The sequence below is a fragment of the Schistocerca piceifrons genome, chromosome 2 (genome assembly GCF_021461385.2).
Source record: "Schistocerca piceifrons isolate TAMUIC-IGC-003096 chromosome 2, iqSchPice1.1, whole genome shotgun sequence".
Lineage (NCBI taxonomy): Eukaryota > Metazoa > Arthropoda > Insecta > Orthoptera > Acrididae > Schistocerca > Schistocerca piceifrons.
The window spans coordinates 1,034,969,930-1,034,995,935 of NC_060139.1; the positions used below are offsets into that span (position 1 = coordinate 1,034,969,930).

Sequence of the window (26,006 nt, forward strand, 5' to 3'; positions counted from 1 at the left end):
TACACTGGAAAACTTTCGTGTAGCAAACTTCTACGGACATTGGTATATAAACAGAAACCAGAAATAAAACTGATAATCTGGTTTCGGAAACGGGGACGCTACAGAGTGAATCCGCAACACTACCCAGCGTGGCACCCTCAAGGACAAATACCTGTAACGTACCTCGAAAACTTTGACCGTCATTTTTGGGAAACGGTCGAGCATCTATGGACAAGGCGTGACCCGTGTCCACTTGTTTTGGTTCCTCTTCCACTGAGTGAAGTTTCTGGGAAATCTGGATGTGACACTTGCCGTGTTCTCCTCGTTATTCAAAAACAGTGCGCTCGCCATACAAAACCATCCTCCCTGATCATCAAAGTTTTGCTTCGTGGCTGTGTTACAGTGTTGTATCCCGTGCGCCGATTATTAACGCTAAAAAACAGTAACGCAACTTTCATAGGCTGTGTTCAGTATCCTTAGTTCTCCTCCATTTCCTAGTTGAGACGCTTGTTCTCAGATAAAAGAGAATGGCGGTGAACACTGATGAACTGTCTGCGAATGCTCGTTCGCCTGTGCCGGCCTGTGTGGCCGAACGGTTCTAGGCGCTTCAGTCTGGAACCGCGCGACCGCTACGGTCGCAGGTTCGAATCCTGCCTTGGGCATGGATGTGTGTGATGTCCTTAGGGTAGTTAGGTTTAAGTAGTTCTAAGTCCTAGGGGACTGATGACCTCAGATGTTAAGTCGCATAGTGCTGAGAGCCATTTGAACCATTTTTTTTTTCGTTCGCCTGTGTTCGCTTTCATTCGCTCCTGGGGTAAACCGAGCGTTACCAGTTGTGACTCATTAATCCCGTTGACAAAAGTCGCTACAATTCTACTTTTCCTGAAGTGCACGGATTTTCATTTGTCTACGTTAAGGAGACACAGGCGCGAGCCATCTTCCCTATGCCGGCAATGCAAATTTCAAAGGTATTCAGGTACCGTTTCTGAACAGCCTATTAAACATAGAACCTTGAAACTTGGTATGCATATTTTCAGTAATAATTGCTTTAATCTAGTGCAAATTCAGGCACATCGAATGTGTAGAGACCGTTTGGCATTTTTTCAAACATTTGGTGTCGTTTTATTTTTGATAAAATTTATAATTGTTTTTGGCCTACCTCAAAATAAATACACTATAATTTTTTTCCACAGTTGTGTTTTGCTCCTGGATTATTTTGACAGACAAAGCAAAATTTACTCATCACGTCTACATCCAAAACTTTTCCAGTGTTGGCCGGCCGCTGTGGCCGAGCGGTTCTAGGCGCTACAGTCTGGAACCGCGCGACCGATACGGTCGCGGGTTCTGCCTTGGGCACGGATGTGTGTGATGTCCTTAGGTTAGTTAGGTTTAAGTAGTTCTAAGTTCTAGGGGGTGATGACCTTAGAAGTTAAGTCCCGTAGTGCTCAGAGCCATTTGATCCATTTTTTCGAGTGTCGAAAGATGTGACAGAAACGATGACATTGAGAGACGTGTGCCGTCGTTTCTGCCAAGAAGCATCAAAACAAGCTGTTACTTGTGAGGAATTATCTTAGGTGTTTTCATTTATCGCTTGCTGATCTGCTTCTTTCATTGACAAGTTACACACCTCACTGGCAGCTGAACCAATGAGTTTATTATAAACTGAAAATCGCGTGGGAGTCTCAGGAACATCTAAAAGTTCACAGAAAATCTTTCCTGCCTGCATTCCTTTACCTATTGATCTGAGTGCATATACAAGGCGTATATTATTGTCATATAACTTCGTTGGACCAAAGTTAAACATGATTGTTGCCGCAGTATGTGTGCACTTAGCACATCGTAAAACTAGCTGACTCAGAATACCCTTGAGAATATTTCTGTTCAAAATGGTTCAAATGGCTCTGAGCACTATGGGACTTAACATCTAAGGTCATCAGTCCTCTAGAACTTAGAACTACTTAAACCTAACTAATGTAAGGACATGACACACATCCATGCCCAAGGCAGGATTCGAACCTGCGACCGTAGCGGTCGCGCGGTTCCAGACTGAAGCGCCTAAAACCGCTCGGCCCCTCCGGCCGGCAATATTTCTATTCTCACCCAGAGATTTAATGCCACCACATTCCTTACATCGTGTATGTGAACTGATAAAATCACTATCTTCAAGTCAGTTATAATATTTCCACACTTTTCTCTGTTTTGAATGTTAATATTGATTCCTCTTAATCTTGTTTTTGATGAAAACTTCTTTATTCTCGGCATTTCCTTTTGCGGAAATGAATCACAGCAGCAATTCACGTGTGTAAGTAAACAAAACAAAGTGATCACAGTATGTTGTCAAATGACGTTCAGTTGTCACCCTGATTACAGTGTGGAAAACCATTGAAATGTAAATCAAAGATACTAACATCACATGGACATACCATGAAATCATATGCACGAAATTTTACAGTAACACGATAATGGGTGTGGCACTTGACAGACAACGTATTGTAAAATTGACGATATCTCGGAAAATTATCGTCAGATTTGCATGAATCAAATTTCATTTTACAAAGAAAACTACAAAGCATGCAAAATGACCATAAAAGAAATTTCGATTTTTTGAGCCGATTTCGCGCATGTCTCCCCTTAAGAGCAGGTTGCCTGTGCAACGACTGTATATAATGCGTAAGTATCAAGATACACGCGGTCCTAGGGCGAGGTTCGCGTGCTGGGGGAGCGAGGCGGCGTGTTGTTTGCAGGGAAGCGCAACGTGAGACGCCGGTTAATGGACGGCTCCTGTCTGCGCACGCACGCACGCACACACGAGGGCGGGTGGGGCGAGCCTAATTGCTCTGAGAGCTGATTGCTTTCATTTGCCAGCGGCTTAAGCCCGTCTCACACGGAGTAAGACTCGCTGTAAGCTTAACTCGCCGGGTCGCAAGACGGCTTGCCAGGTAGGCTCTGTCGAGTGCTAGCCCACTTCCCTGCAGGAAGCTTCGCATGTTTTCCGTGATGGCGCCGATGCTATTCCCCTTGCAGGCTTCTCTGGGGCGCTACCTGTGCTGGCCAATCGGGAGCTCTGTTGCCTCCTTACGTCACACCCTGGCAGGTGGGTTCTCGCACAGAACGATGGTGTAATTTGTGGGACAAAACAGAATGTCGTCATAAGAGAATTAAAGACATCACCTGCCACTGGGCATTGATTTATGTAAATGGGCAAGTTGAAAATTTATGCTGGACCGGGATTCGAACGCGGGTCTCCTGCTTACTGGGCTGATGCACAAACCACTATGCCATCTACACACAGTGGTAACCATAACTACGCAGACTACCGTAGCAGGCCTCCTGTCAGACCCAAGTTCTCAACTTACAGCACTCACAACTGATGTAGTGCCCCTGCTCCTTAGCGAGATTGGTTCAAATGGCTCTGAGCACTATGGGACTTAACATCTATGGTCATCAGTCCCCTAGAACTTAGAACTACTTAAACCTAACTAACCTAAGGACAGCACACAACACCCAGTCATCACGAGGCAGAGAAAATCCCTGACCCCGCCGGAAATCGAACCCGGGAACCCGGGCGTGGGAAGCGACAACGCTACCGCACGACCACGAGGTGCGGACAACTCCTTAGCGAGATGCTGCGAGTAATGAGGCTAATGAGCAGAGGCACTACATCAGTTATATGTGTGCTGTAAGTTTAGAATTTGGGTCTGACAGGAGGCCTGCTACGGTAGTCTGCGTAGTTGTGGTTACCACTGTGTCTGGATGGCATAGTGGTTGTGTGTATATAGCCTGTTCTTTCCGGCGTGTGTGGGTCCCCTTCCGGCGCAAATTTTCAGCTTGCCACATTGATATAAATCAGTGCCCACCTGCAGCTAATGTCTTTAATTCCTTTGTGTCTTGATTCATAGTGCCGGCCGGAGTGGCCGAGCGGTTAAAGGCGCTACAGTCTGGAACCGCACGACCGCTACAGTCGCAGGTTCGAATCCTGCCTCGGGCATGGATGTGTGTGATGTCCTTAGGTTAGTTAGGTTTAAGTAGTTCTAAGCTCTAGGGGACTTATGACCACAGCAGTTGAGTCCCATAGTGCTCAGAGCCATTTGAACCATTTTTTTTTATTCATAGTGGCTGCCGAACAGACACCACATATACAGGGTGGTCCATTGATCGTGACCGGGCCAAATATTTCATGAAATAAGCGTCAAACGAAAAGACTACAAAGAACGAAACTTGTCTATATCGGTCAAAAACAGTCTTGGTTGCAATTTTAGTTTTTTATTTTTCAACGACACGTTTCGCCTTATTTAGGCATCTTCAGGTTATCTTTTCTAGATGGACGCGAGAGGCACCAAGATCTGCATAACACGTTCCCGTTCACAGGACCGAGTCCCTCTCGCGTCCATCTAGAAGAGATAACCTGAAGATGCCTAAATAAGGCGAAACGCGTCGTTGAAAAATAAAAAACTAAAATTGCAACCAAGACTGTCTTTAACCAATACTGTTAAGCACTGGTTTGCTGTATCCCACATATGGATTGGAAGAAACTTGTCTAGCTTGAAGGGGGAAACCAGATGGCGCTATGGTTGGCCCGCTAGATGGCGCTCCCGTAGGTCAAACAGATATCAACTGCGTTTTTTTTTTAAACAGGAACCCCCGTTTTTATTACATATTCGTATAGTACATAAAGAAATATGAATGTTTTAGTTGGACCACTTTTTTCGCTTTGTGATAGATGGCGCTGTAATAGTCACAAACGTATAAGTACGTGGTATCACGTAACATTCCGCCAGTGCGAACGGTATTTGCTTCGTGATACATTACCCGTGTTAAAATGGACCGTTTACCAATTGCGGAAAAGGTAGATATCGCTTTGATATACGGCTATTGTGATCAAAATCCCCAACGGGCGTGTGGTGTGTATGCTACTCGGTATCCTGGACGACATCATCCAAGTGTCCGGACCGTTCGCCCGATAGTTACATTATTTAAGGAAACAAGAAGTGCTCAGCCACATGTGAAACGGGCCAACCATAGCGCCATCTGGTTTCCCCCTTCAAGCTAGACGAGGTTCGTTATTTGTAGTTTTTTTCGTTTGACGCTTATTTCGTGACCTATTTGGCCCGGTCACTATCAATGGACCACCCTGTATAATTCAAGCGATGATCACCAGTGATACCTTCAGTCCACATGGACACCGATCTCGAACTCTTACAGGAATCGACGAGATGCCATGAGTAATGAGACTAATCAGCACAGGCACTAAATCAGTAGTGTGTGGTATAAGTTAAGTATTTGAGTCTGTCTGTAGATGTCCTAGGGTAGTCCATGTGGTTGTGGTGAGTACTGTGTGTGGATGGCGTAGTGCTCAGCGCATCTGCCTAGTAAGCAGGCGACCCAGGTTCAAATCCCAGTCTAGCACAAATTTTCAACCTGCCCCATTGATATAAACCAATGCCCATTGACAGGAAATGCTTTTAATTCCATTGTGCCTTGATTCATAATTGCTGCAGGGTCAAAATGGTGTTTATTCTTTCGGACATGTCCAAAAGAACAGACACCACAGATATAAAATAGTGTGTCATGCATCTGTCGGCTGTTCTGCAGTCTTTCTCAAAGGACTTCAAAGAAACTAGTTATTAAAAATGTTTGATTCTCTCACACCTCGTAACGACATTCGTCAGCTTCATGATGAACCGAATATCACTTCGTGAATGGTCATAGTTGTGATATTTCGAAATTAAGCAACCCACTACACGAAAGTCAAATAGTTTGCAGTGCAGTCTCTCTGAGTTTGCATTTGGTGCGTGTTAGGCCATACACTGCTGCATACAAGCTGAAGCTAACATACTGAATTATTCTTTGAACTTACGATTTATTAGGACGGGACTCCAGAATCGAGACCATTTCCGGCTAGTTCGCTTGCTGCAGATCCAGTCCGACCGGTCTGCCCACTGCCTCACTGCGCTGATCTCAGTGTGCTTAGTCACCAACTTACGCCACATCCACTTCAGTGGGTCACCTACAGCATCGTTTGAGATCTTATGTGTTCTGGAGATCCCATTACGAAAGAGAGGCTTCAATGATGCATTGGCGGCTATTAAGCCTTTAATTAGCATGACGTATACGAGCTGTCTATAGCCTACTTGTTCTCAGTGGATTCGTTGGATACCTCCATGCGCAGCGTTTTGTGACTTGTAGCTACTGGGAATGATGCGTTTCAGGCTAGCTGGTGTTACAGTGCTATTAGCTATTGCTTCCTCCACTAAATGACACATATCTTTAGTCAAGATAATACATTTTGCTAACTTTGTGGCAACGTTTCTGAATATACAGAGTGTTTCGCAATTCATATTACTGATTTCAACAGAGTGACCACATAGTCCCGTTACCTCATTTCATGTGCCCACATATTCAAAGATGCCCATTTTGTATTAAAGTGAGATCACAGTAGAAAGTGACTCTGAGCATTATGGGACTTAACTTCTGAGGTCATCAGACCCATAGAACTTAGAACTACTTAAACCTAACTAACCTAAGGACATCACACACATCCATGCCCGAGGCAGGATTCGAACCTGCGATCGTAGTGGACGCGTAGTTCCAGACTGTAGCGCCTAGTACCGCTCGGCCACCCCGGCCAGCTCACAGTAGCGAACAACTTCGAGGTACGGTGTGAAATTCTCCTCAACATTGCTGCTGTGATGGCAGCAAATGCATGTCGGAGAGCATCCTTAGGTTCGTCACCTGTCTCGTAACGCATGGCAGCAACCTTCTGTTTAATGGATCGCCATAATGCACTGTCACAAGAAGACAAGTCAGGACTTTGGGGTGGCCACTCCAAAGGTCAGGCAGTAGACAGTACACGTCCATTCTATTTATCAGGAAATATCTATCTGAGATATTCTCTGACGACAATAATATAATGGGCCGGTGCACCATCCTGGTGGAACCATACACGACCAAGCAGTCCGTAATCTTGCAGATATGAAATAAACCAATCACGAACATAGTGAGACACACAATGTGATTCACGCCACTGTAAAAAGAAATGTGGGCCCACCAAGTGGGTTGTAGACATTGCAGCCTGGATCATGACGTGACTTTGGTGGGTTATGTTCAAGCTCTCTCTAGAGTAGGTTGCTGACACGTTACGAGATAGTTGAAGAGCTTAAAGATGCCTTCCTCCATGGTGTAAGTGGACTCATCAGACATGATTTAGATGTATATCAGCGCCTGCAACAATAAGAAACAACAATTGATTAATATCGATGTAGTACATAAGGGGTAATGGGACTTTGTGCTCACTCTGTAGGTGCTGAGATGGGGCGTAGTAGATAAAGTTTTGAAAAGTAACACATACCGGAAATGCACCGCTTGGATATGATTTTGAAGATCGGATCACATTCAAATCTCCCGCTTCACGGTACACACACACAAATGAGAAGAGAGCGCAGTCGTCAGTTGCTGTTGTAATTATGACGTCACATGCCATTGTCGTCTGACTGTAACAGCGACTGCGAGAAACTGATTATGTTCGCAACCAGGAGGGTTGACTGCGATGCTTCATGGACGCGCGTCACTCTAAACATTGAAGAGGACGTCTTTCGACATATAGAAAAGAACCTGGCGACGAGTACTCGAAACACTGTCCATGCCACATACTCGTATAGAGCACACAGATCAGAGCTTATACCCTCCACTATGTGCATACCGTAAAGCGGGACATTTGAAAATTACATGGTCTTCGAACTTATTTTACATCCAAACGGTAGACTTCCGGAAATGGCTTACAAAAACTTTATCCATCGAGTCCCCTCTGCAACCCCTAGAAACCTGTGTCAGGAATTGTGAAACATCCTGCATGTAGGACTTTGTTGGAAAGGCAAATATTATGCCAGTCATTATCCAGAAGAGAAAGTAACGTCTGCAATAGTTTGGGAGTTTGCCCGTGATTTGCTCTGACATGGTTATTTATATAAAGTCTCAAGCTAGCACGTGGTACAGCAAACTGTTGGTGTGTTGGTATATTTGTGAGTGAAGTCATTCCATTGTTTATTTGGAAAATGTCATGGTAACACAAGTAATTATTGATGGAAAATACGACAGTGTCGCAGGTAAACACACGCAAATCCACCTGATGATAGAGGTTTAAACTCTCGAAACGCGTTGCGGATGTATATAAACAGTGACAAGTAACAGTAAACTTGTTGTTTCTCTCGACTTCATTAGTCATCCCATCTGCGGACTAATCTTTAGCAGTTTTCTGTCGCCCCCCCCCTCCCCCCACACACACATACATCTGCATATTGTTTTAAAGCATGATAAATACATTACTTCAACACGTACCAGATGTAATGTTAATAGCCTAAACATCTGGCTTAACTCAAACTTTGCTTTTCTTCTGTCGCTTCTTTCATCTCTAAATCCCGAACTAAATTGTGACTTATGTATAACTTTGCCTTTCTTGAAAACAGCATTACTATATGTAATGCTTTGATGTACATATTTTTTGAAACAGTGTCCCTGTTTTTGCGCCGGCCAGTGTGGCCGAGCGGTTCTAGGCGCTTCAGTCTGGAACCGCGCGACCGCTACGGTCGCAGGTTCGAATCCTGCCGCGGGCATGGATGTGTGTGATGTCCTTAGGTTAGTTAGGTTTATGTAGTTCTGAGTTCTAGGGGACTGATGACAGATGTTAAGTCCCATAGTGCTCAGAACCATTTGAACCTATTTTTGCTAAGTGTTCCTTGCAAGTAGTAGTTTCCAGAGGCCATCTTTGTTTATAAAGTGTGACACTTTATATGTGATGTATTACGACAGGGAAGGAAGCCTGCGACCGCTTGAGGTATTCTATTTTAGTTGGTTTATTTCAATAGTGTTTTGTTTCTCTACTAGACATTACCACAAATTACCCCAAAGTCGTAACACAACACAAACACTTATCACATTAACACAGATAAATCCACTTGATGAGGGAGGTGTAAACCTTTGAAACGCGTTTTGGATATAAATAAACAGTGACTGGTGACAGTAAACATGTTGTTTCGTTCGATATCAGTAACGCCGAGGGTAGAACCTAACCAAAAACGTTCGTATTTAAAATTAATGAAGTGGTGCGGAATCGAATCGTGGAGAAATGAGATTTATGGCAAAATTTGACGTGAAAGAAGGGATCGGTTGATGGGACACATTCTGAGACATCAAGGGATCACCAGTTTAGTATTTGAAGGAGGTGCGGGAGGGGGGGGGGGGCAAAAATCGGATAGGGAGACCAAGGGATTTGTAGAGGAACCAGATTCAGAAGAATGTAGGTTACTGTGGTTACTCGGAGATGAAGAGGCCCGCATAGGACAGTGTATAGCGTAGAGAGCTGCATCAAACCAGTTCCCGGACAGAAGACTACAGACGCAGACGCGTCGGGCGCGTTTTTCCTGTGTTTTAAGCAACTGCCGAACGCGCGATCTTTCCTGGCGAATTGTGACACATTGAGCACTGCGGGGAAACCAGACTGCGACGGCGCCGTTAATGAGAGTGGCCGAACGGCTGCAAATTATGTTAGGCGAGCAGCAGGAGCCGGCGTTATTTTTTCCCCTCGTTAGGCTCGCCCGTTAACGATCGCCGCCTTAATTACAAGAGACTGCAGTCAGACTCCGTCGAGACGGCCGCCTAGATATACACTGCGGGCCAGCGTTTCCCTTTCCCTTCCGCTAGCGGCACGTCCGTCTGTTACGACCGCAACGTGTGTCCGGATATGCAGCCTGAAATACTCCGTCGCTCGCGGTTTGGATCGACATGCAAATGTCCGGGTGGTTGAAATGGAGGAACTTACTGCTAATCACCTTTTTTCCCTGCCACACAGGATCTTACGCTCACCTGCCGATGTTCTGTCCCTGGACTGTGAATGCGCCGGGCTTCTTCTCTGGGCACGTGTGTGCCTAATTAACAATTCATTAAAGTCGCAGAAACAGTTGGAAAGTTGCAGATCACTGAATAGATTAACTTTGCAGAAAAAGGAAAAAAATTGAAAGTAGTCCTGTCACAATGTTTTATAGAGTGTACTCACATTACTGAGTGACTTGGCTATTAGTCACCTTACTATAGACCGAGGAATGAAATTCAACTTGAAGAAAGACAAGCTCTCAGCCGAGATCACACCTGCTGTGGCAGACACATCACCAGTACCTAGTATATGTTATGTCTTCCTTTGCGCGCTGTGTGGTTCTTTAATGGATACAAGAACAGATGCCGTTCATGAACAGGGAATTCAGATATTAATTTATTCTACATCTAATATCAGTTAGTAAAAATAACACATAACTTAGTAGCTGTTGTTGCAGCGTCAGTTGCTGACAGTAGATCTGAACGTAGAAATATGTTGTTGTTGTGGTCTTCAGTCCAGAGACTGGTTTGATGCAGCTCTCCATGCTACTCTATCCTGAGCAAGCCTCATCATCTTCCAGTACCTACTGCAACCTACATCCTTCTGAATCTGTTTAGTGTATTCATGTCTTGGTCTCCCTCTAATATTTTTACCCTCCACGCTGCCCTCCAGTACTCAACTGGTGATCCCTTGATGCCTCAGAATATGTCCTACCAATCGATCCCTTCTTCTAGTCAAGTTGTGCCACAAATTTTTCTTCTCCCCAGTTCTATTCAATACCCCCTCATTAGTTATGTGATCTACCCATCTAATCTTCAGCATTCTTCTGTAGCACCACATTTCTAAAGCTTCTATTCTCTTCTTGTCTACACTATTTATCGTCCATGTTTCACTTCCATACATGGCTACGCTCCATACAAATACTTTCAGAAACGACTTCCTGACACTTAAATCTGTGCTCGATGTTAGCAAATTTCTCTTCTTCAGAAACGCTTTCCTTGCCATTGCCAGTCTACATTTTATATCCTCTCTACTTCGACCATCATCAGTTATTTTTCTCCCCAAATAGCAAAACTCCGTCTCATTTCCTAATCTAATTCCCTCAGCATCACCCGACTTAATTCGACTACATTCCATTATCCTCGTTTTGCTTTTGTTGATGTTCATCTTATATCCTCCTTTCAATACCGCAATTATGACAGATACCGAGGTGTCTGCAATAATAATTGAATCTGTGTATTATATTAGTGACATGAACGATACTTTCTATAATACAGGGTGATTCAAAAAGAATACCACAACTTTAGGAATTTAAAACTCTGCAACGACAAAAGGCAGAGCTAAGCACTATCTGTCGACGAATTAAGGGAGCTATAAAGTTTCATTTAGTTGTACATTTGTTCGCTTGAGGCGCTGTTGACTAGGCGTCAGCGTCAGTTGATGCTAAGATGGCGACCGCTCAACAGAAAGCTTTTTGTGTTATTGAGTACGGCAGAAGTGAATCGACGACAGTTGTTCATCGTGCATTTCGAACGAAGTATGGTGTTAAACCTCCTGATAGGTGGTGTATTAAACGTTGGTATAAACAGTTTACAGAGAATGGGTGTTTGTGCAAAGGGAAAAGTTCTGGACGGCCGAGAACGAGTGATGAAAATGTTACGCCTGATACGCTGAGAGTGTGGAACGAGTTGGAGTATCGGGTTGATATTGCTCGTGTGTCTGTAGGGGGCCATATTGAACATCTCAACGTCAACTACCTGAGGCGATGGATCGGCCGCCAGGCAGCCCGTGACAGAGCACTTCATCACTGGCCTCCAAGAAGCCCTGATCTTACCCCCTGCGATTTTTTCTTATGGGGGTATGTTAAGGATATGGTGTTTCGGCCACCTCTCCCAGCCACCATTGATGATTTGAAACGAGAAATAACAACAGCTATCCAAACTGTTACGCCTGATATGCTACAGAGAGTGTGGAACGAGTTGGAGTATCGGGTTGATATTGCTCATGTGTCTGGAGGGGGCCATATTGAACATCTCTGAACTTGTTTTTGAGTGAAAAAAAACCTTTTTAAATACTCTTTGTAATGATGTATAACAGAAGGTTATATTATGTTTCTTTCATTAAATACACATTTTTAAAGTTGTGGTATTCTTTTGAATCACCCTGTATAATATTTTTTACACTTTATGTATACTATTCGCAGATAAGATAGCGGTAACTCTGTTTCCCGAAAGCGATAATCGAAAATAAAGGTTTTACAGATGCGAGCTTGCCGAGAAGTTGTCTTTTTTCAAACTGAATAGTTGCCCCTTATTACTCAGTACGATGAAGTTAATGAACGAAATATGAAGCTCATCGAAGCACGGTGAAAACTAAACGCGAATACGTGCAGTCCCCAGAGAGCGCGAGAAATGTTCAGTCGAGATGAATTAAAAAGATGAAAAATGCTAGACGTGAGTTCCGTATTACGAATGCAGACGCAGATGTGACGAAGCTTACCACATTACGATCGGTGGAGCCGCGACGACGTATAGTGGCGGTGCAAATGGTGTGACTGCACTGCGGTTGCTGTAAAGTATCCTATTGCGAACCGTGCTGACCAAAGCGGTTCGTCTTAGCGTAACGAGTGCCCAACTGAAAAGGAAGCCTTTGCTGCAGCTGTGTTGTACGTAATGCCAGTGGGCGAATGTGTTTGTTGAGAGATGGCATGGTGGTATTCCCAGCTGCACAAGCGGAGTCAGCGGCTTCGCAGCAATTTCCTCATTTCTGGAAAGTTGTTTCTGCAGTTCGTTGCGTGATGGACTTCTCTCCATCAGCACAAAGAGTTGTTATCCAATTTATTCGTGCAGAAGGGGAGCGTACTTCACAGATTAATCACAAGATGAAAAAAGTGTACGTAGAGCAGTGTCTAGCACAGTGCACAGTTTTCCGATGGTGTCAGCGCTGTGAGGTGGAGCGTGTAAACACGACGACGTGCCATACCCTGGACAGGCGCACGTTGCCGGCCGGTGTGGCCGAGCGGTTCTAGGTGCTTGAGTCTGGAACTGCGTGACCGCTGCGGTCGCAGGTTCGAATCCTGCCTCGGGCATGGATGTGTGTGCTGTCCTTAGGTTAGTTAGGTTTAAGTAGTTCTAAGTTCTAGGGGACTGATGACCTCAGATGTTAAGTCTCATAGTGCTCGGAGCCATTTGAACCAGGCGCACGTTATCACCAGCAGTGTCAGGATTTCAGCTGTGGAGGAGCTCATACGGACGAATCGTCATATCACCACAGTGGTACTGCTGCTGAACTTTCGGTAAGCCGACGAAATGTGCTTTACATCATCGACGAGAACCTTCATTGTCGCAAAGTTTGTGCACAGTAGGTGCCCAAGCATCTTTTAGAGAATTGGGCGAGAATAGGCGTTTTCCTAAACCGTAAGTCGAGATACGCGAAGAATGGATAAAGGGCAACAGGCAGATTCGATATTTATAGATTTCCGGAAAGCATTTGACACGGTGCCCCATTGCGGGGTGTTAACGAAGGTACGAGCAGGTGGAATAAGTTCACCGATACGTATTTCGAAGTCTTCTTAAATAATAGAATGCAGTATGTTGTGTTCGACGGCTAGTGTTCATCAGAGACAAGGGTATCATCAGGAGCGCCCCAGCGAATTGTGGTAGGGCCGCTCTTGTTCTCTGTATACATAAATGATGTGGCGGACAGGTTGGGCAGCAATATGCGATTGTTTGCCGATGATGCCGTGGTGTACGGTAAGGTGACAAAGTTGAGTGACTGTAGGAGGGTACAAGACGACTTAGCCAAAATTACCAGTTGGTGTGATGAAAGGCAGCTAGCCCTCAATGTGAAAAAATGTAAGTTAATGCGGATGAGTAGGAAGATCAAGCCTGTAATGTTAGGATACAGTATTAATAGTAGATATATAGCTTAGACAAGAAGAGAATAGAAGCTTTCGAAATGCGGTGCTACAGAAGAATGCTGAAGATTAGATGGGTTGATCACATAACTAATGAGGAAGTATTGAATAGAATTGGGAAGAAGAGGAGCTCTCTCTCTCTCTCTCTCTCTCTCTCTCTCTCTCTCTCTGCAACCTGCGTTTCTTATGTTGGCTGAATCTTCGTATATTAGGTTCTAGAAAGACGGTGTATGCTACACCGCCCAGCTTCAGGTTTAACAAAAGAGGAAATAAACACGTGCTTCACAAGATGAAATCCTCACTTTTCTGCAAGGTGGCCAAAGACATTGGATCAAAAATGGTTCAAATGGCTCTGAGCACTATGGGACTCAACTGCTGAGGTCATTAGTCCCCTAGAACTTAGAACTAGTTAAACCTAACTAACCTAAGGACATCACAAACATCCATGCCCGAGGCAGGATTCGAACCTGCGACCGTAGCGGTCTTGCGGTTCCAGACTGCAGCGCCTTTAACCGCACGGCCACTTCGGCCGGCACATTGGATCATTGTGCATCATTCTATTTATTTAACTCTAGTGAACACAGATACATTTAAATTTAGCAAGTTTCTGGGGTGGTGGCCATTTATTGCAGCAGATATGTGTAAATTATAGTAGTTAGCAATTAAACTATTTTTACTATTTTTGCATGCTTTATGCAAAAAGGCGTTTCCTTCTACTTACTAAAAATGGTTCAAATGGCTCTAAGAACCATGGGACTTAACATCTGAGGTCATCAGTCTCCTAGACTAAGGACACCATTCACATCCATGCCCGAGGCAGGATTCGAACATGTGACCGTAGCAGCAGCGCGGTTCCAAGCTGAAGCGCCTAGAACTGCTCGGCCGCGCCCGCATCTCGTGGTCGTGCGGTAGCGTTCTCGCTTCCCACGCCCGGGTTCCCGGGTTCGATTCCCGGCGGGGTCAGGGATTTTCTCTGCCTCGTGATGGCTGGGTGTTGTGTGATGTCCTTAGGTTAGTTAGGTTTAAGTAGTTCTAAGTTCTAGGGGACTGATGACCATAGATGTTAAGTCCCATAGTGCTCAGAGCCATTTGAACCATTTGAACTGCTCGGCCGGCTTCTACCTACTACAAATTAGGTATAACTACAGCGACAAGTGCAGCATAGAAAAACGCGTTTTCTTGCTAATTACTACAATTTCCATTTAAATTTGCACTACCCTTGTGCTGGGATATTTCGTTTCGTGTTATCTTTGTGAATGCTGCACCTGCACATTGTTCATAAAATCTCATAAGAAAACTCTTACTTTTTTGCTTCCGACAGTCTTTGCTAGTAGTTGGGAGCACACTCAGAGGTGCGTATGATGGGACTGTACATTGTGTCTTCCGTGCATTGATATTAAATAATTAAGATTTCTAGCGGTGCAGTAGAAAAATTTCGATCAGTATGCTGTTGTCATAATCTCCTTTCAATAAATGTGATAAGAGGTACCTAAAAACCAACCGCAAGCGGACGGCACCCCGTTCCATTACTAGTCATTTCCTTTCCTGTTCCACTCGGAAATAGAGCGAGGGAAAAACGACTGTCTTGTCTGCCTCCGCATGAGCCCTAAATTCTCTTATCGTGTGTTCATTGCCTTATGCGAAATGCATGTAGGCTGCAGTAGAGGAGTTCTGCAATCAGCCTCAAATGCCGGTCCTCTAAATTTCCTCGGTGGTGTACATCGAAAAGAACGTTACCTTCCTGCCAGGTATTCCCATTTCAGTCCCCGAAACATCTCCATAATACTTGGTGTTGTCCGATCCTACCGGTAACAAATCTAGCAGCCCGCCTCTAAATTACTTCGACGCCTTTCTTCAATCCGACCTGGTGCGGATCAGAAACACTCGAACAATACTCAAGAATAAGTCGAACTAGCGCCCTATATGCGCGCTTCCCGAGCACGGAGTCCCGGGGTTCGATTCCCGGCGGGATCAGGGAGTTTCACCTGCCTCGAAATGACTGAGTGTTTGTGTTGTCCTCATCATTTCATCATCATTCATGAAAGTGGCGAGACTGGACTGAGCACAGGTTGGGAATTTGTACGGGCGCTGATAACCGCACAGTTGAGCGCACTACAAGCCAGTCATCATCATCATCACCGTAATCATCATCATCACCGTAATCATCATCATCACCGTAATCATCATCATCACCGTAATCATCATCATCGTCACCGTAATCATCATCATCGTCACCGTAATCATCATCATCGTCACCGTAATCATCATCATCGTCACCGTAATCATCATCATCGTCACCGTAATCATCATCATCGTCAACGTAATCATCATCATCGTCAACGTAATCATCATCATCATCAACGTAATCATCATCATCATCAACGTAATCATCATCATCATCAGCGTAATCATCATCATCATCATCAGCGTAATCATCATCATCATCATCATCAGCGTAATCATCATCATCATCATCAGCGTAATCATCATCATCATCATCAGCGTAATCATCATCATCATCATCAGCGTAATCATCATCATCATCATCAGCGTAATCATCATCATCAGCGTAATCATCATCATCATCAACGTAATCATCATCATCATCAACGTAATCATCATCATCATCAACGTAATCATCATCATCATCAACGTAATCATCATCATCATCAACGTAATCATCATCATCATCATCACCGTAATCATCATCATCATCATCTTCATCCTATGTGCGTTTCCTTCACGTATGAACCACGCTTGCACAAAATTCTGCTAATAAATCGAAGCCGACTATTCGCATTCCCTACCACGCTTCTCACAAGCTCTTTCTATTTCATTTTACTTTGAAACGTTACGCCCAGATATCTAAAGGAGGTGACTGAACATGTTTGTTTTTCGTACTTATCCACATTAACTTACATTTTTCTAAACTGCGAGCTAACTGTCATTAATGACACCAACTAGAAATTCATCCACCTAAGGTCTCTCAACTTCGCGCCCCCCCCCGCCCCCCCCCCCCCCCCCCCAGTACACCACAGCACCACCAGCAAACAACCGCAGACTGCTGCTCGCCCTGTCCGCCAAGTTATTTATGTATATAGAAGCCGCGCGGGGTAGCCGTGCGGTCTTGGGCGCCTTGTCAGGGTTCGCGCGGCTACCACTGTCGCAGGTTCGAGTCCTTAGCGTAAGTTAGATTAAATAGTGCATAAGCTTAGGGACTGATGACCTCAGCAGTTTGGTCCCGTAAGTCCTTACCACAAATTTCAAAATTTACATATATAGAAAATAATAGTGGTTCTAGCACCCTTCCGTGGGACACTCCTGGCGGTATCCTTGTCTCTGATGAACTCTCGACGTCGAAGACAACGTACCGGATTCTACATCTACATCTACATTGATACTCCGCAAGCCACCCAACGGTGTGTGGCGGAGGGCACTTTACGTGCCACTGTCATTACCTCCCTTTCCTGTTCCAGTCGCGTATGGTTCGCGGGAAGAACGACTGTCTGAAAGCCTCCGTGCGCGCTCTAATCTCTCTAATTTTACATTCGTGATCTCCTCGGGAAGTATAAGTAGGGGGAAGCAATATATTCGATACCTCATCCAGAAACGCACCCTCTCGAAACCTGGCGAGCAAGCTACACCGCGATGCAGAGCGCCTCTCTCGCAGAGTCTGCCACTTGAGTTTATTAAACATCTCCGTAACGCTATCACGGTTACCAAATAACCCAGTGACGAAACGCGCCGCTCTTCTTTGGGTCTTCTCTATCTCCTCCGTCAACCCGACCTGGTACGGATCCCACACTGATGAGCAATACTCAAGTATAGGTCGAACGAGTGTTTTGTAAGCCACCTCCTTTGTTGATGGACTACATTTTCTAAGCACTCTCCCAATGAATCTCAACCTGGTACCCGCTTTACCAACAATTAGTTTTATATGATCATTCCACTTCAAATCGTTCCGTACGCATACTCCCAGATATTTTACAGAAGTAACTGCTACCAGTGTTTGTTCCGCTATCATATAATCATACAATAAAGGATCCTTCTTTCTATGTATTCGCAATACATTACTTTTGTCTATGTTAAGGGTCAGTTGCCACTCCCTGCACCAAGTGCCTATCCGCTGCAGATCTTCCTGTATTTCGCTACAATTTTCTAATGCAGCAACTTCTCTGTATACTACAGCATCATCCGCGAAAAGCCGCATGGAACTTCCGACACTATCTACTAAGTCATTTATATATATTGTGAAAAGCAATGGTCCCATAACACTCCCCTGTGGCACGCCAGAGGTTACTTTAACGTCTGTAGACGTCTCTCCATTGATAACAACATGCTGTGTTCTGTTTGCTAAAAACTCTTCAATCCAGCCACACAGCTGGTCTGACATTCCGTAGGCTCTTACTTTGTTTATCAGGCGACAGTGCGGAACTGTATCGAACGCCTTCCGGAAGTCAAGAAAAATAGCATCTACCTGGGAGCCTGTATCTAATATTTTCTGGGTCTCGTGAACAAATAAGGCGAGTTGGGTCTCACACGATCGCTGTTTCCGGAATCCATGTTGATTCCTACATAGTAGATTCTGGGTTTCCAGAAATGACATGATACGCGAGCAAAAAACATGTTCTAAAATTCTACAAGAGATCGACGTAAGAGATATAGGTCTATAGTTCTGCGCATCTGCTCGACGACCCTTCTTGAAGACTGGGACTATCTGTGCTCTTTTCCAATCATTTGGAACCCTCCGTTCCTCTAGAGACTTGCGGTACACGGCTGTTAGAAGGGGGGCAAGTTCTTTCGCGTACTCTGTGTAGAATCGAATTGGTATCCCGTCAGGTCCAGTGGACTTTCCTCTATTGAGTGATTCCAGTTGCTTTTCTATTCCTTGGACACTTATTTCGATGTCAGCCATTTTTTCGTTTGTGCGAGGATTTAGAGAAGGAACTGCAGTGCGGTCTTCCTCTGTGAAACAGCTTTGGAAAAAGGTGTTTAGTATTTCAGCTTTACGCGTGTCATCCTCTGTTTCAATGCCATCATCATCCCGTAGTGTCTGGATATGCTGTTTCGAGCCACTTACTGATTTAACGTACGACCAGAACTTCCTAGGATTTTCTGTCAAGTCGGTACATAGAATTTTACTTTCGAATTCAATGAACGCTTCACGCATAGCCCTCCTTACGCTAACTTTGACATCGTTTAGCTTCTGTTTGTCTGAGAGGTTTTGGCTGCGTTTAAACTTGGAGTGGAGCTCTCTTTGCTTTCGCAGTAGTTTCCTAACATTGTTGTTGTACCACGGTGGGTTTTTCCCGTCCCTCACAGTTTTACTCGGCACGTACCTGTCTAAAACGCATTTTACGATTGCCTTGAACTTTTTCCATAAACACTCAACATTGTCAGTGTCGGAACAGAAATTTTCGTTTTGATCTGTTAGGTAGTCTGAAATCTGCCTTCTATTACTCTTGCTAAACAGATAAACCTTCCTCCCTTTTTTTATATCCCTATTAACTTCCATATTCAGGGATGCTGCAACGGCCTTATGATCACTGATTCCCTGTTCTGTACATACAGATTCGAAAAGTTCGGGTCTGTTTGCTATCAGTAGGTCCAATATGTTATCTCCACGAGTCGGTTCTCTGTTTAATTGCTCGAGGTAATTTTCGGATAGTGCACTCAGTATAATGTCACTCGATGCTCTGTCCCTACCACCCGTCCTAAACATCTGAGTGTCCCAGTCTATATCTGGTAAATTGAAATCTCCACCTAAGACTATAACATGCTGAGAAAATTTATGTGAAATGTATTCCAAATTTTCTCTCAGTTGTTCTGCCACTAATGCTGCTGAGTCGGGAGGTCGGTAAAAGGAGCCAATTATTAACCTAGTTCGGTTGTTTAGTGTAACCTCCACCCATAATAATTCACAGGAACTATCCACTTCTACTTCACTACAGGTTCTGTTACTTACGAAGTGTTCGAGCCAGGCACATATCTGAGAACCTTTTCCCTATGCTCGTACCTTCGTTAATAGTCAGCAGAGAGGTACCGTGTCAAATGCTTTTCGGAAATCTAGAAACATGGAAACTTCCTGTTGCTCTTCATGCATAGGTCGCAATATATCACCTGAGGAAAGGGCAACCTGAGTTTCGTATGAGCGATTCTTCTTAAAACCGTACTGCTTCGTGGGCATAACCTTCTCGCTCTCAATGACATTTATTATATTCGAACTCGGAATATGTTCAAGAATTCTGCTGCAGACCGACAATAAGGATATTGCTCTGTAATTTAGCGGATCCGTTCTCTTAACCCTTGTTATATATAGGAGTCACCTGCGCGTTTCTTCCAGTCGCTTTGGGCTTTGCTCTGAGCGAGAGATTCGCGATAAATGCAAACGAAGTAAGGTGCCATCGCTGTAGAGTACTCTTCGTACAACCTAACTGGGATTCCATTTGGACCTGGCGACTTATTCTTTTTTCAACCTTTTCATTTGTGTATCTACTCCAGGGATGCTAATTACAGCGCCGGTCATACGGGACTCTGTGCGATGATCAAACGACGGTGTTGACTGAAGTTAAAATCTTCTGGGTTATTAGGCCGCGTAATATTTCTGCTAAAATGATCTACCTTTCGACCCCTCTGCTGGGATCTTCCTCAGGATCTTATGGTGCCCACTACTGCTCTTTTAGCAGTAGTGGAGACCATAAGATCCTGAGGAAGATCCCAGCAGAGGGGTCGAAGCGTCGATCATTTTAGTAGAAATATGACGCAGCCTAAGATGTTAACTTCAGTGACAACGGCCACGATAGCCTGCAGAATTAAATAAAACGACGGTGTGTTTCGACGATTCTACTGCGTGAACGATTTCTTAAAGGGAAATTTCAAATACTCATCGCGAGTTACCTGGTAGTGATTGTTGGCAGATTACTAAATTCAGTGATCGTGCGAATGGTGCATGGAGATACCTCTTATGTCACCGGAGAACGCGAGAGAGCCATATACGAAACGTCCGCACAGGGACGACATATGAAGAGGCAGCTCCTGTCCTTTGACGAGTGCCCGTATTAACGTGGGCCACCCATGCGATGTCTATCGATCAGCCTGTTGCGGGCAAAATGACTGTCTCTTTCGGTGGCTAATGGCCCGAACTATTAGGGCTGAAGTAAAAACGTTGATATACGGGCCCTTTCAGTACCTCCAAACACGCCAGCACATTTCGAATTTCTCTGACTTTTGATGTTGATATGCACGGATGAGCCAAAATACCGTACCCAGCAGCTTACAAGGGAACCTCCCCATCGCACCCCCCTCAGATTTAGTTATAAGTTGGCACAGTGGATAGGCCTTGATAAACTGAACACAGATCAATTGAGAAAACAGGAAGAACTTGCGTGGAACTATGAAAAAAATAAAATATGCAAACTGAGTAGTCCATGTGCGAGATAGGCAACATCAACGATAGTGTAAGCTCAGGAGCGCCGTGGTCCCGTGGTTAGCGTGAGCAGCTGCGGAACGAGAGGTCCTTGGTTCAAGTCTTCCCTCGAGTGAAAAGTTTACTTTATTATTTTCACAAAGTTATGATCTGTCCGTTCGTTCATTGACGCCTCTGTTCACTGTAATAAGTTTAGTGTCTGTGTTTTGCGACCGCACCGCAGAACCGTGCTATTAGTAGACGAAAGGACGTGCCTCTCCAATGGGAACCGAAAACATTTGATCGCAAGGTCATAGGTCAACCGATTCCTCCACAGAAAAACACGTCTGATATATTCTATACGACACTGGTGACGGCATGTGCGTCACTTGACAGGAATATGTTGTCGGCCCACCTAACTTGTACAATTGGCGAATGGGTAAAAAGATTCTTCTACCTTGGCCGATTTAGGTTTTCTTGTGAATGTGATAACCACTCCCAAAAAAGTGATCGCATCGGACGGACGGACGGACGGACTGACGGACAGATAATAATTGTCTGAAAATAAAAAATTAAACTTTTTAACTCGAGGGAAGACTTGAACCGAGGACCTCTTGCTCCGCAGCTGCTCACGCTAACCACAGGACCACGGCGCTCCTGAGCTCTCACTAGCCATGATGTTGCCTATCTTGGTTTGTATATTATATTCGAACTCGGAATATGTTCAAGAATTCTGCTGCAGACCGACAATAAGGATATTGCTCTGTAATTTAGCGGATCCGTTCTCTTAACCCTTGTTATATATAGGAGCCAGGCACATATCTGAGAACCTTCTCCCTACTCGGTTTGTATATTTTGCTTATTTTTTTCATAGTTCCACACAACTTCTTCCTGTTTTCTCGATTGATCTGTGTTCAGTTTTTCAAGGCCTATCCACTGTGCCAACTTATAACTAAATCTGAGGGGGGTGCGATGGGGAGGTTCCCTTGCTAGTAGCGTCTCGGTCCACCTGTCGAACGCAGTGCTGCACCGATTCTGTTTGCATAGATTCGACAGGTTGTTGGTAGCTTTCCGGAGGTATGGGGCACCAGATGTCTACAGACATGTCATGCACCTCCCGTAAATTTACGGCCTTTTGGTTTGCGGGTGCGGACCTGCCGCCAAATTGCGTCCCCAGTTTGTTCTATCGTGTTCAGATCAAGCTAATTTGGTGGTCAAGACATCGACGTCAGTGCACCATCCCCTCCCTCGAAACACAGTTGAACGTTCCTGACTTTGGGACACGGATTGTTATCATGATGGAAGACATTGATCCTAATGGTTACGGAAGGATCACAGTAATGTTCACGTAGACCGCAGCTGTGATTTTGCCTTCGATTAGTATCACGGATGTCACGGAGGCCCAGGTAAATGTTTACCGTAGCGTAATCCTAGACACACCGACCTGTGACCGAGATGCGGTGCATGTTTGGGGCCGTCGTCCACCTGGATGACGGTACGTCCGAGACAGCAAATCGAACTGGTTTGTCGCCGGCCGGAGTGCCCGTGAGGTTCTAGGCGCTACAGTCTGGAACCGAGCGACCGCTACGGTCGCAGGTTCGAATCCTGCCTCGGGCATGCATGTGTGTGATGTCCTTAGGTTAGTTAGGTTTAAGTGGTTCTAAGTTCTATGCGACTGACGATCTCAGAAGTTAAGTCGCATAGTGCTCAAAGCCATTGTGAACTGGTTTGTCGAGAAACATGATTTATCTGAAGAGGAGACACGTCTCCACTGATCCACGGTCCACTCTTTACTGATCTGCGTCTACTGCACTCGATCGGCAACACCTCCTTTAACATGCTCCCCTGTCATAAATATCATACAAGACGTAGAAGGACAATAGTTCGAATGATGATGAAAACAGAATCCCTAAAAAACAAAACAAAAGGAACACTAAATTATAACAGAGACACGAAGAAAAACAGACACCATAAAGTAATACAATAAGGAATATAGATAACAGTAGAGAACACAACAAAAACCAACGTAGAACAGTACCAAAAATTAGAGATAAAAGTAAACCAAAAGTCAACTAAAAGTATGGTACAAGGTGTACAACTTTGCTTCCGCCGTTTGCCGACGCGTGGCGACATCGGTAAGTAGCGGTCGAAAGAAGCAGATCGCAGACGTCAGGCAGTTACCTTGGACCTCGGTCAACATAACCTCATTCAAACATAATTCGATTTGTGTCTGCATCATAAAGTTGTTCTTGATTGAAAATACCAGTTTACGAGCCTAATTCTTGTCATTTGCGGGAGGTGTTACTGTTTTGTTTCGATATGAAGAAAACAGCAGCTGAGTCTCTTCGAATGCTCTCAAGTACGCATGGTAAGGACACTATTAGTGAAAGAACGTGTCGTGAGTGGTTTCAACGCCTCAAGAACGGTGATTTTAACGTCGTAGACCGGCATAGTGGTGGAAGAGAGAATGTTTTCGAAGATGCAGAATTGGAGACATTGCTGAGTGAAGTCTCGCGTGAAACTCAAGAAGAATTGGCACGATTAGTAGGAGTGACACAGAAAGCCATTTCAAAACGTCTCAAGGCTATGGGCATGACTGAGAAAGAAGGAACTTGGATCCCATGTGAGCTGAAACCAAGAGACGTTGAACGGCAAACCAAGAGACGTTGAACGGCGTTTGTGTGTTTGTGAACAGCTGCTTCAGAGGCAAAAACGGAAGGGATTTCTGCATAGCATTGTGACAGGGGACGAAAAGTGGGTTCATTACGATAAACCTAAACGAAAAAAAATCATGGCGATATCCCGGCCATGCTTCCACGTCGACGGCCAAACCGAATATTCACGGCTCCAAGATCTTGCTCTGCATTTGGTGACACCAGCTCGGCGTCGTGTACTATGAAACAATCACAGGTGCTCGTTATCGAACGCAAGTAATGCGTTTGAGCAGAGCATTAAAAGACAAACGGCCGCAATACAGCGAGAGGCACGATAAAGTGATTTTGCAGTACGACAACGCTCGACCCCACGTTGCAAAAGAGGTCAAAACGTACTGGGAAACGTTAAAATGGGAATCCTACCCCACCCGCCGTATTCTCCAGACATTGCTCCCTCTATCACCTGTTTAGATCAATGGCGCATGGCCTAACTAACCTACAATTCCGATCTCACGAAGAAGTCACAAATTGGATCGATTCGTGGATCGCTTTAAAAGATGAACAATTTTTTAGACGCGGGATTCATACACTGCCCGAAAGATTGGAGAAAGTAGTGGTCAGCGATGGAAAGTACTTTGAATGATAGATGTGTAGCCAATTTGTTTCATTAAAGCCTCAAATTTTGGGAAAAACTGGCGGAAGCAAAGTTGTACACCTTTTACAATAAAATAGTCCATCCGCCCTATCTGAGGTTTTGGTGTTTTTCCGGCAGCTGTAAGGCACATGCCGGGGCATGTACTTCCGCCAAAAAAGAAATGACATAAAGAAATGTCAATCAAATATTTATGTTACGCTTGAAACGGAATGAACCCCATTATAAGGACCCCACTGAATAAATAAATTCTGCCAAAACAGAACAAGCTTCCCCATCCATGGCTGAAAAGTGGATTAATCGCGCAACAAGAGATTCACGTTCTCCATCCCAGAGACGTGGGGAAAAAATGGCACTGGCGGAAGTAAAGCTGTGAGGATGGAGCGTGAGTCGTGCTTGGGTAGCTCAGTTGGTAGAGCACTTGCCCGCGAAAGGCAAAGGTCCCGAGTTCGAGTCTCGTTCCGGCACACAGTTTTAATCTGCCAGGAAGTTTCATATCAGCGCACACTCCGCTGTAGAGTGGAAACCTCAGTGTAGAATGAAACATAGTTACACACCTTTCATAAATGTATCGTACACAGAATATCTAATCTTGACTGTTGTAACAGTTCCTGTTAAGATATTCACCTGTAGAATAGGAGGAGCTGCTACCATAAAGTCTTTTTAGCTGTGGCTTACCTGAAACGAAGTTTTTAGTGGTTGCTGGCAGTTTATTGAAAACGTATTTGACCCATTTTTGGACCAAAGTAAGTATTCCTAGTATTGATACTATGTATTGAGCTGTTGGTTGGAAACAGAGACATAATGGTTACGACAAGTTTCATAAAGATATAAATATACTGAGAAGCGGTGGTTAGAATACCCATTTCTTTGAACAGATTTCTACATAGTGTTGTTTAATTGACATCACAAGTGAGTCTTATAACACACTTTTGCACTCTAAAGACTTTTGCTCGGTTTGACGAGTTACCGCAAAAAATGATCCCATATGACGTAATGGAATGAAAGTAAGCAAAATATGCAAGTTCTTTTTTATATTCGTATCTCGTACATCTGCATCATTCGCATTACAGATACCTACTTGTTAGGCGCTTCAGCAATTCTGTGGTATGCCCTTCACAGCAAAATTTATTGTGGAGTTGAAATCTCGGAAATTTAAAACTGTCAGCCTCTTCGATTTGGATGTCTTCATATGTTATTCACATGCTGGAAGGAAATCTCTTACAGTTTCTGAACTGCATATAGTGGGTCTTTTCCAAGTCTACCGACAGTGAATTACCTTTAAACCATTTATAAATGCCAGTGACAGTTTGATTAGTAGTCACTTCTGAATCTGTACTTGATTTGTTATCTATTCCAATGTTTTTATCATCTGCAAGCAAAACAAACTTCGCATCTGGTGACGTAACAGATAAGTGGTCATTACACAAGAAAAAGCAACGGACTCGAGATGGAACCTATAGGAACACCATATGCAATCAATTCCCAATAATACAAATACTGATTGCTTACTCCACAGGTATTTCGCAGCGACA

General features: G+C 44.4%; 1 protein-coding gene across 1 annotated transcript in view; it reads right to left on the minus strand.

The window, feature by feature from the left end:
* LOC124776103 (aspartate and glycine-rich protein-like) overlaps positions 1 to 26,006 on the minus strand; it is a 51,769-nt gene that overhangs the window by 20,243 nt on the left and 5,520 nt on the right. Inside the window, exon 2 of the mRNA XM_047250945.1 lies at positions 16,081 to 16,485. Coding sequence (XP_047106901.1) covers positions 16,081 to 16,485 — 405 coding nt within the window. The remainder of the gene's footprint in view (positions 1 to 16,080; positions 16,486 to 26,006) is intronic.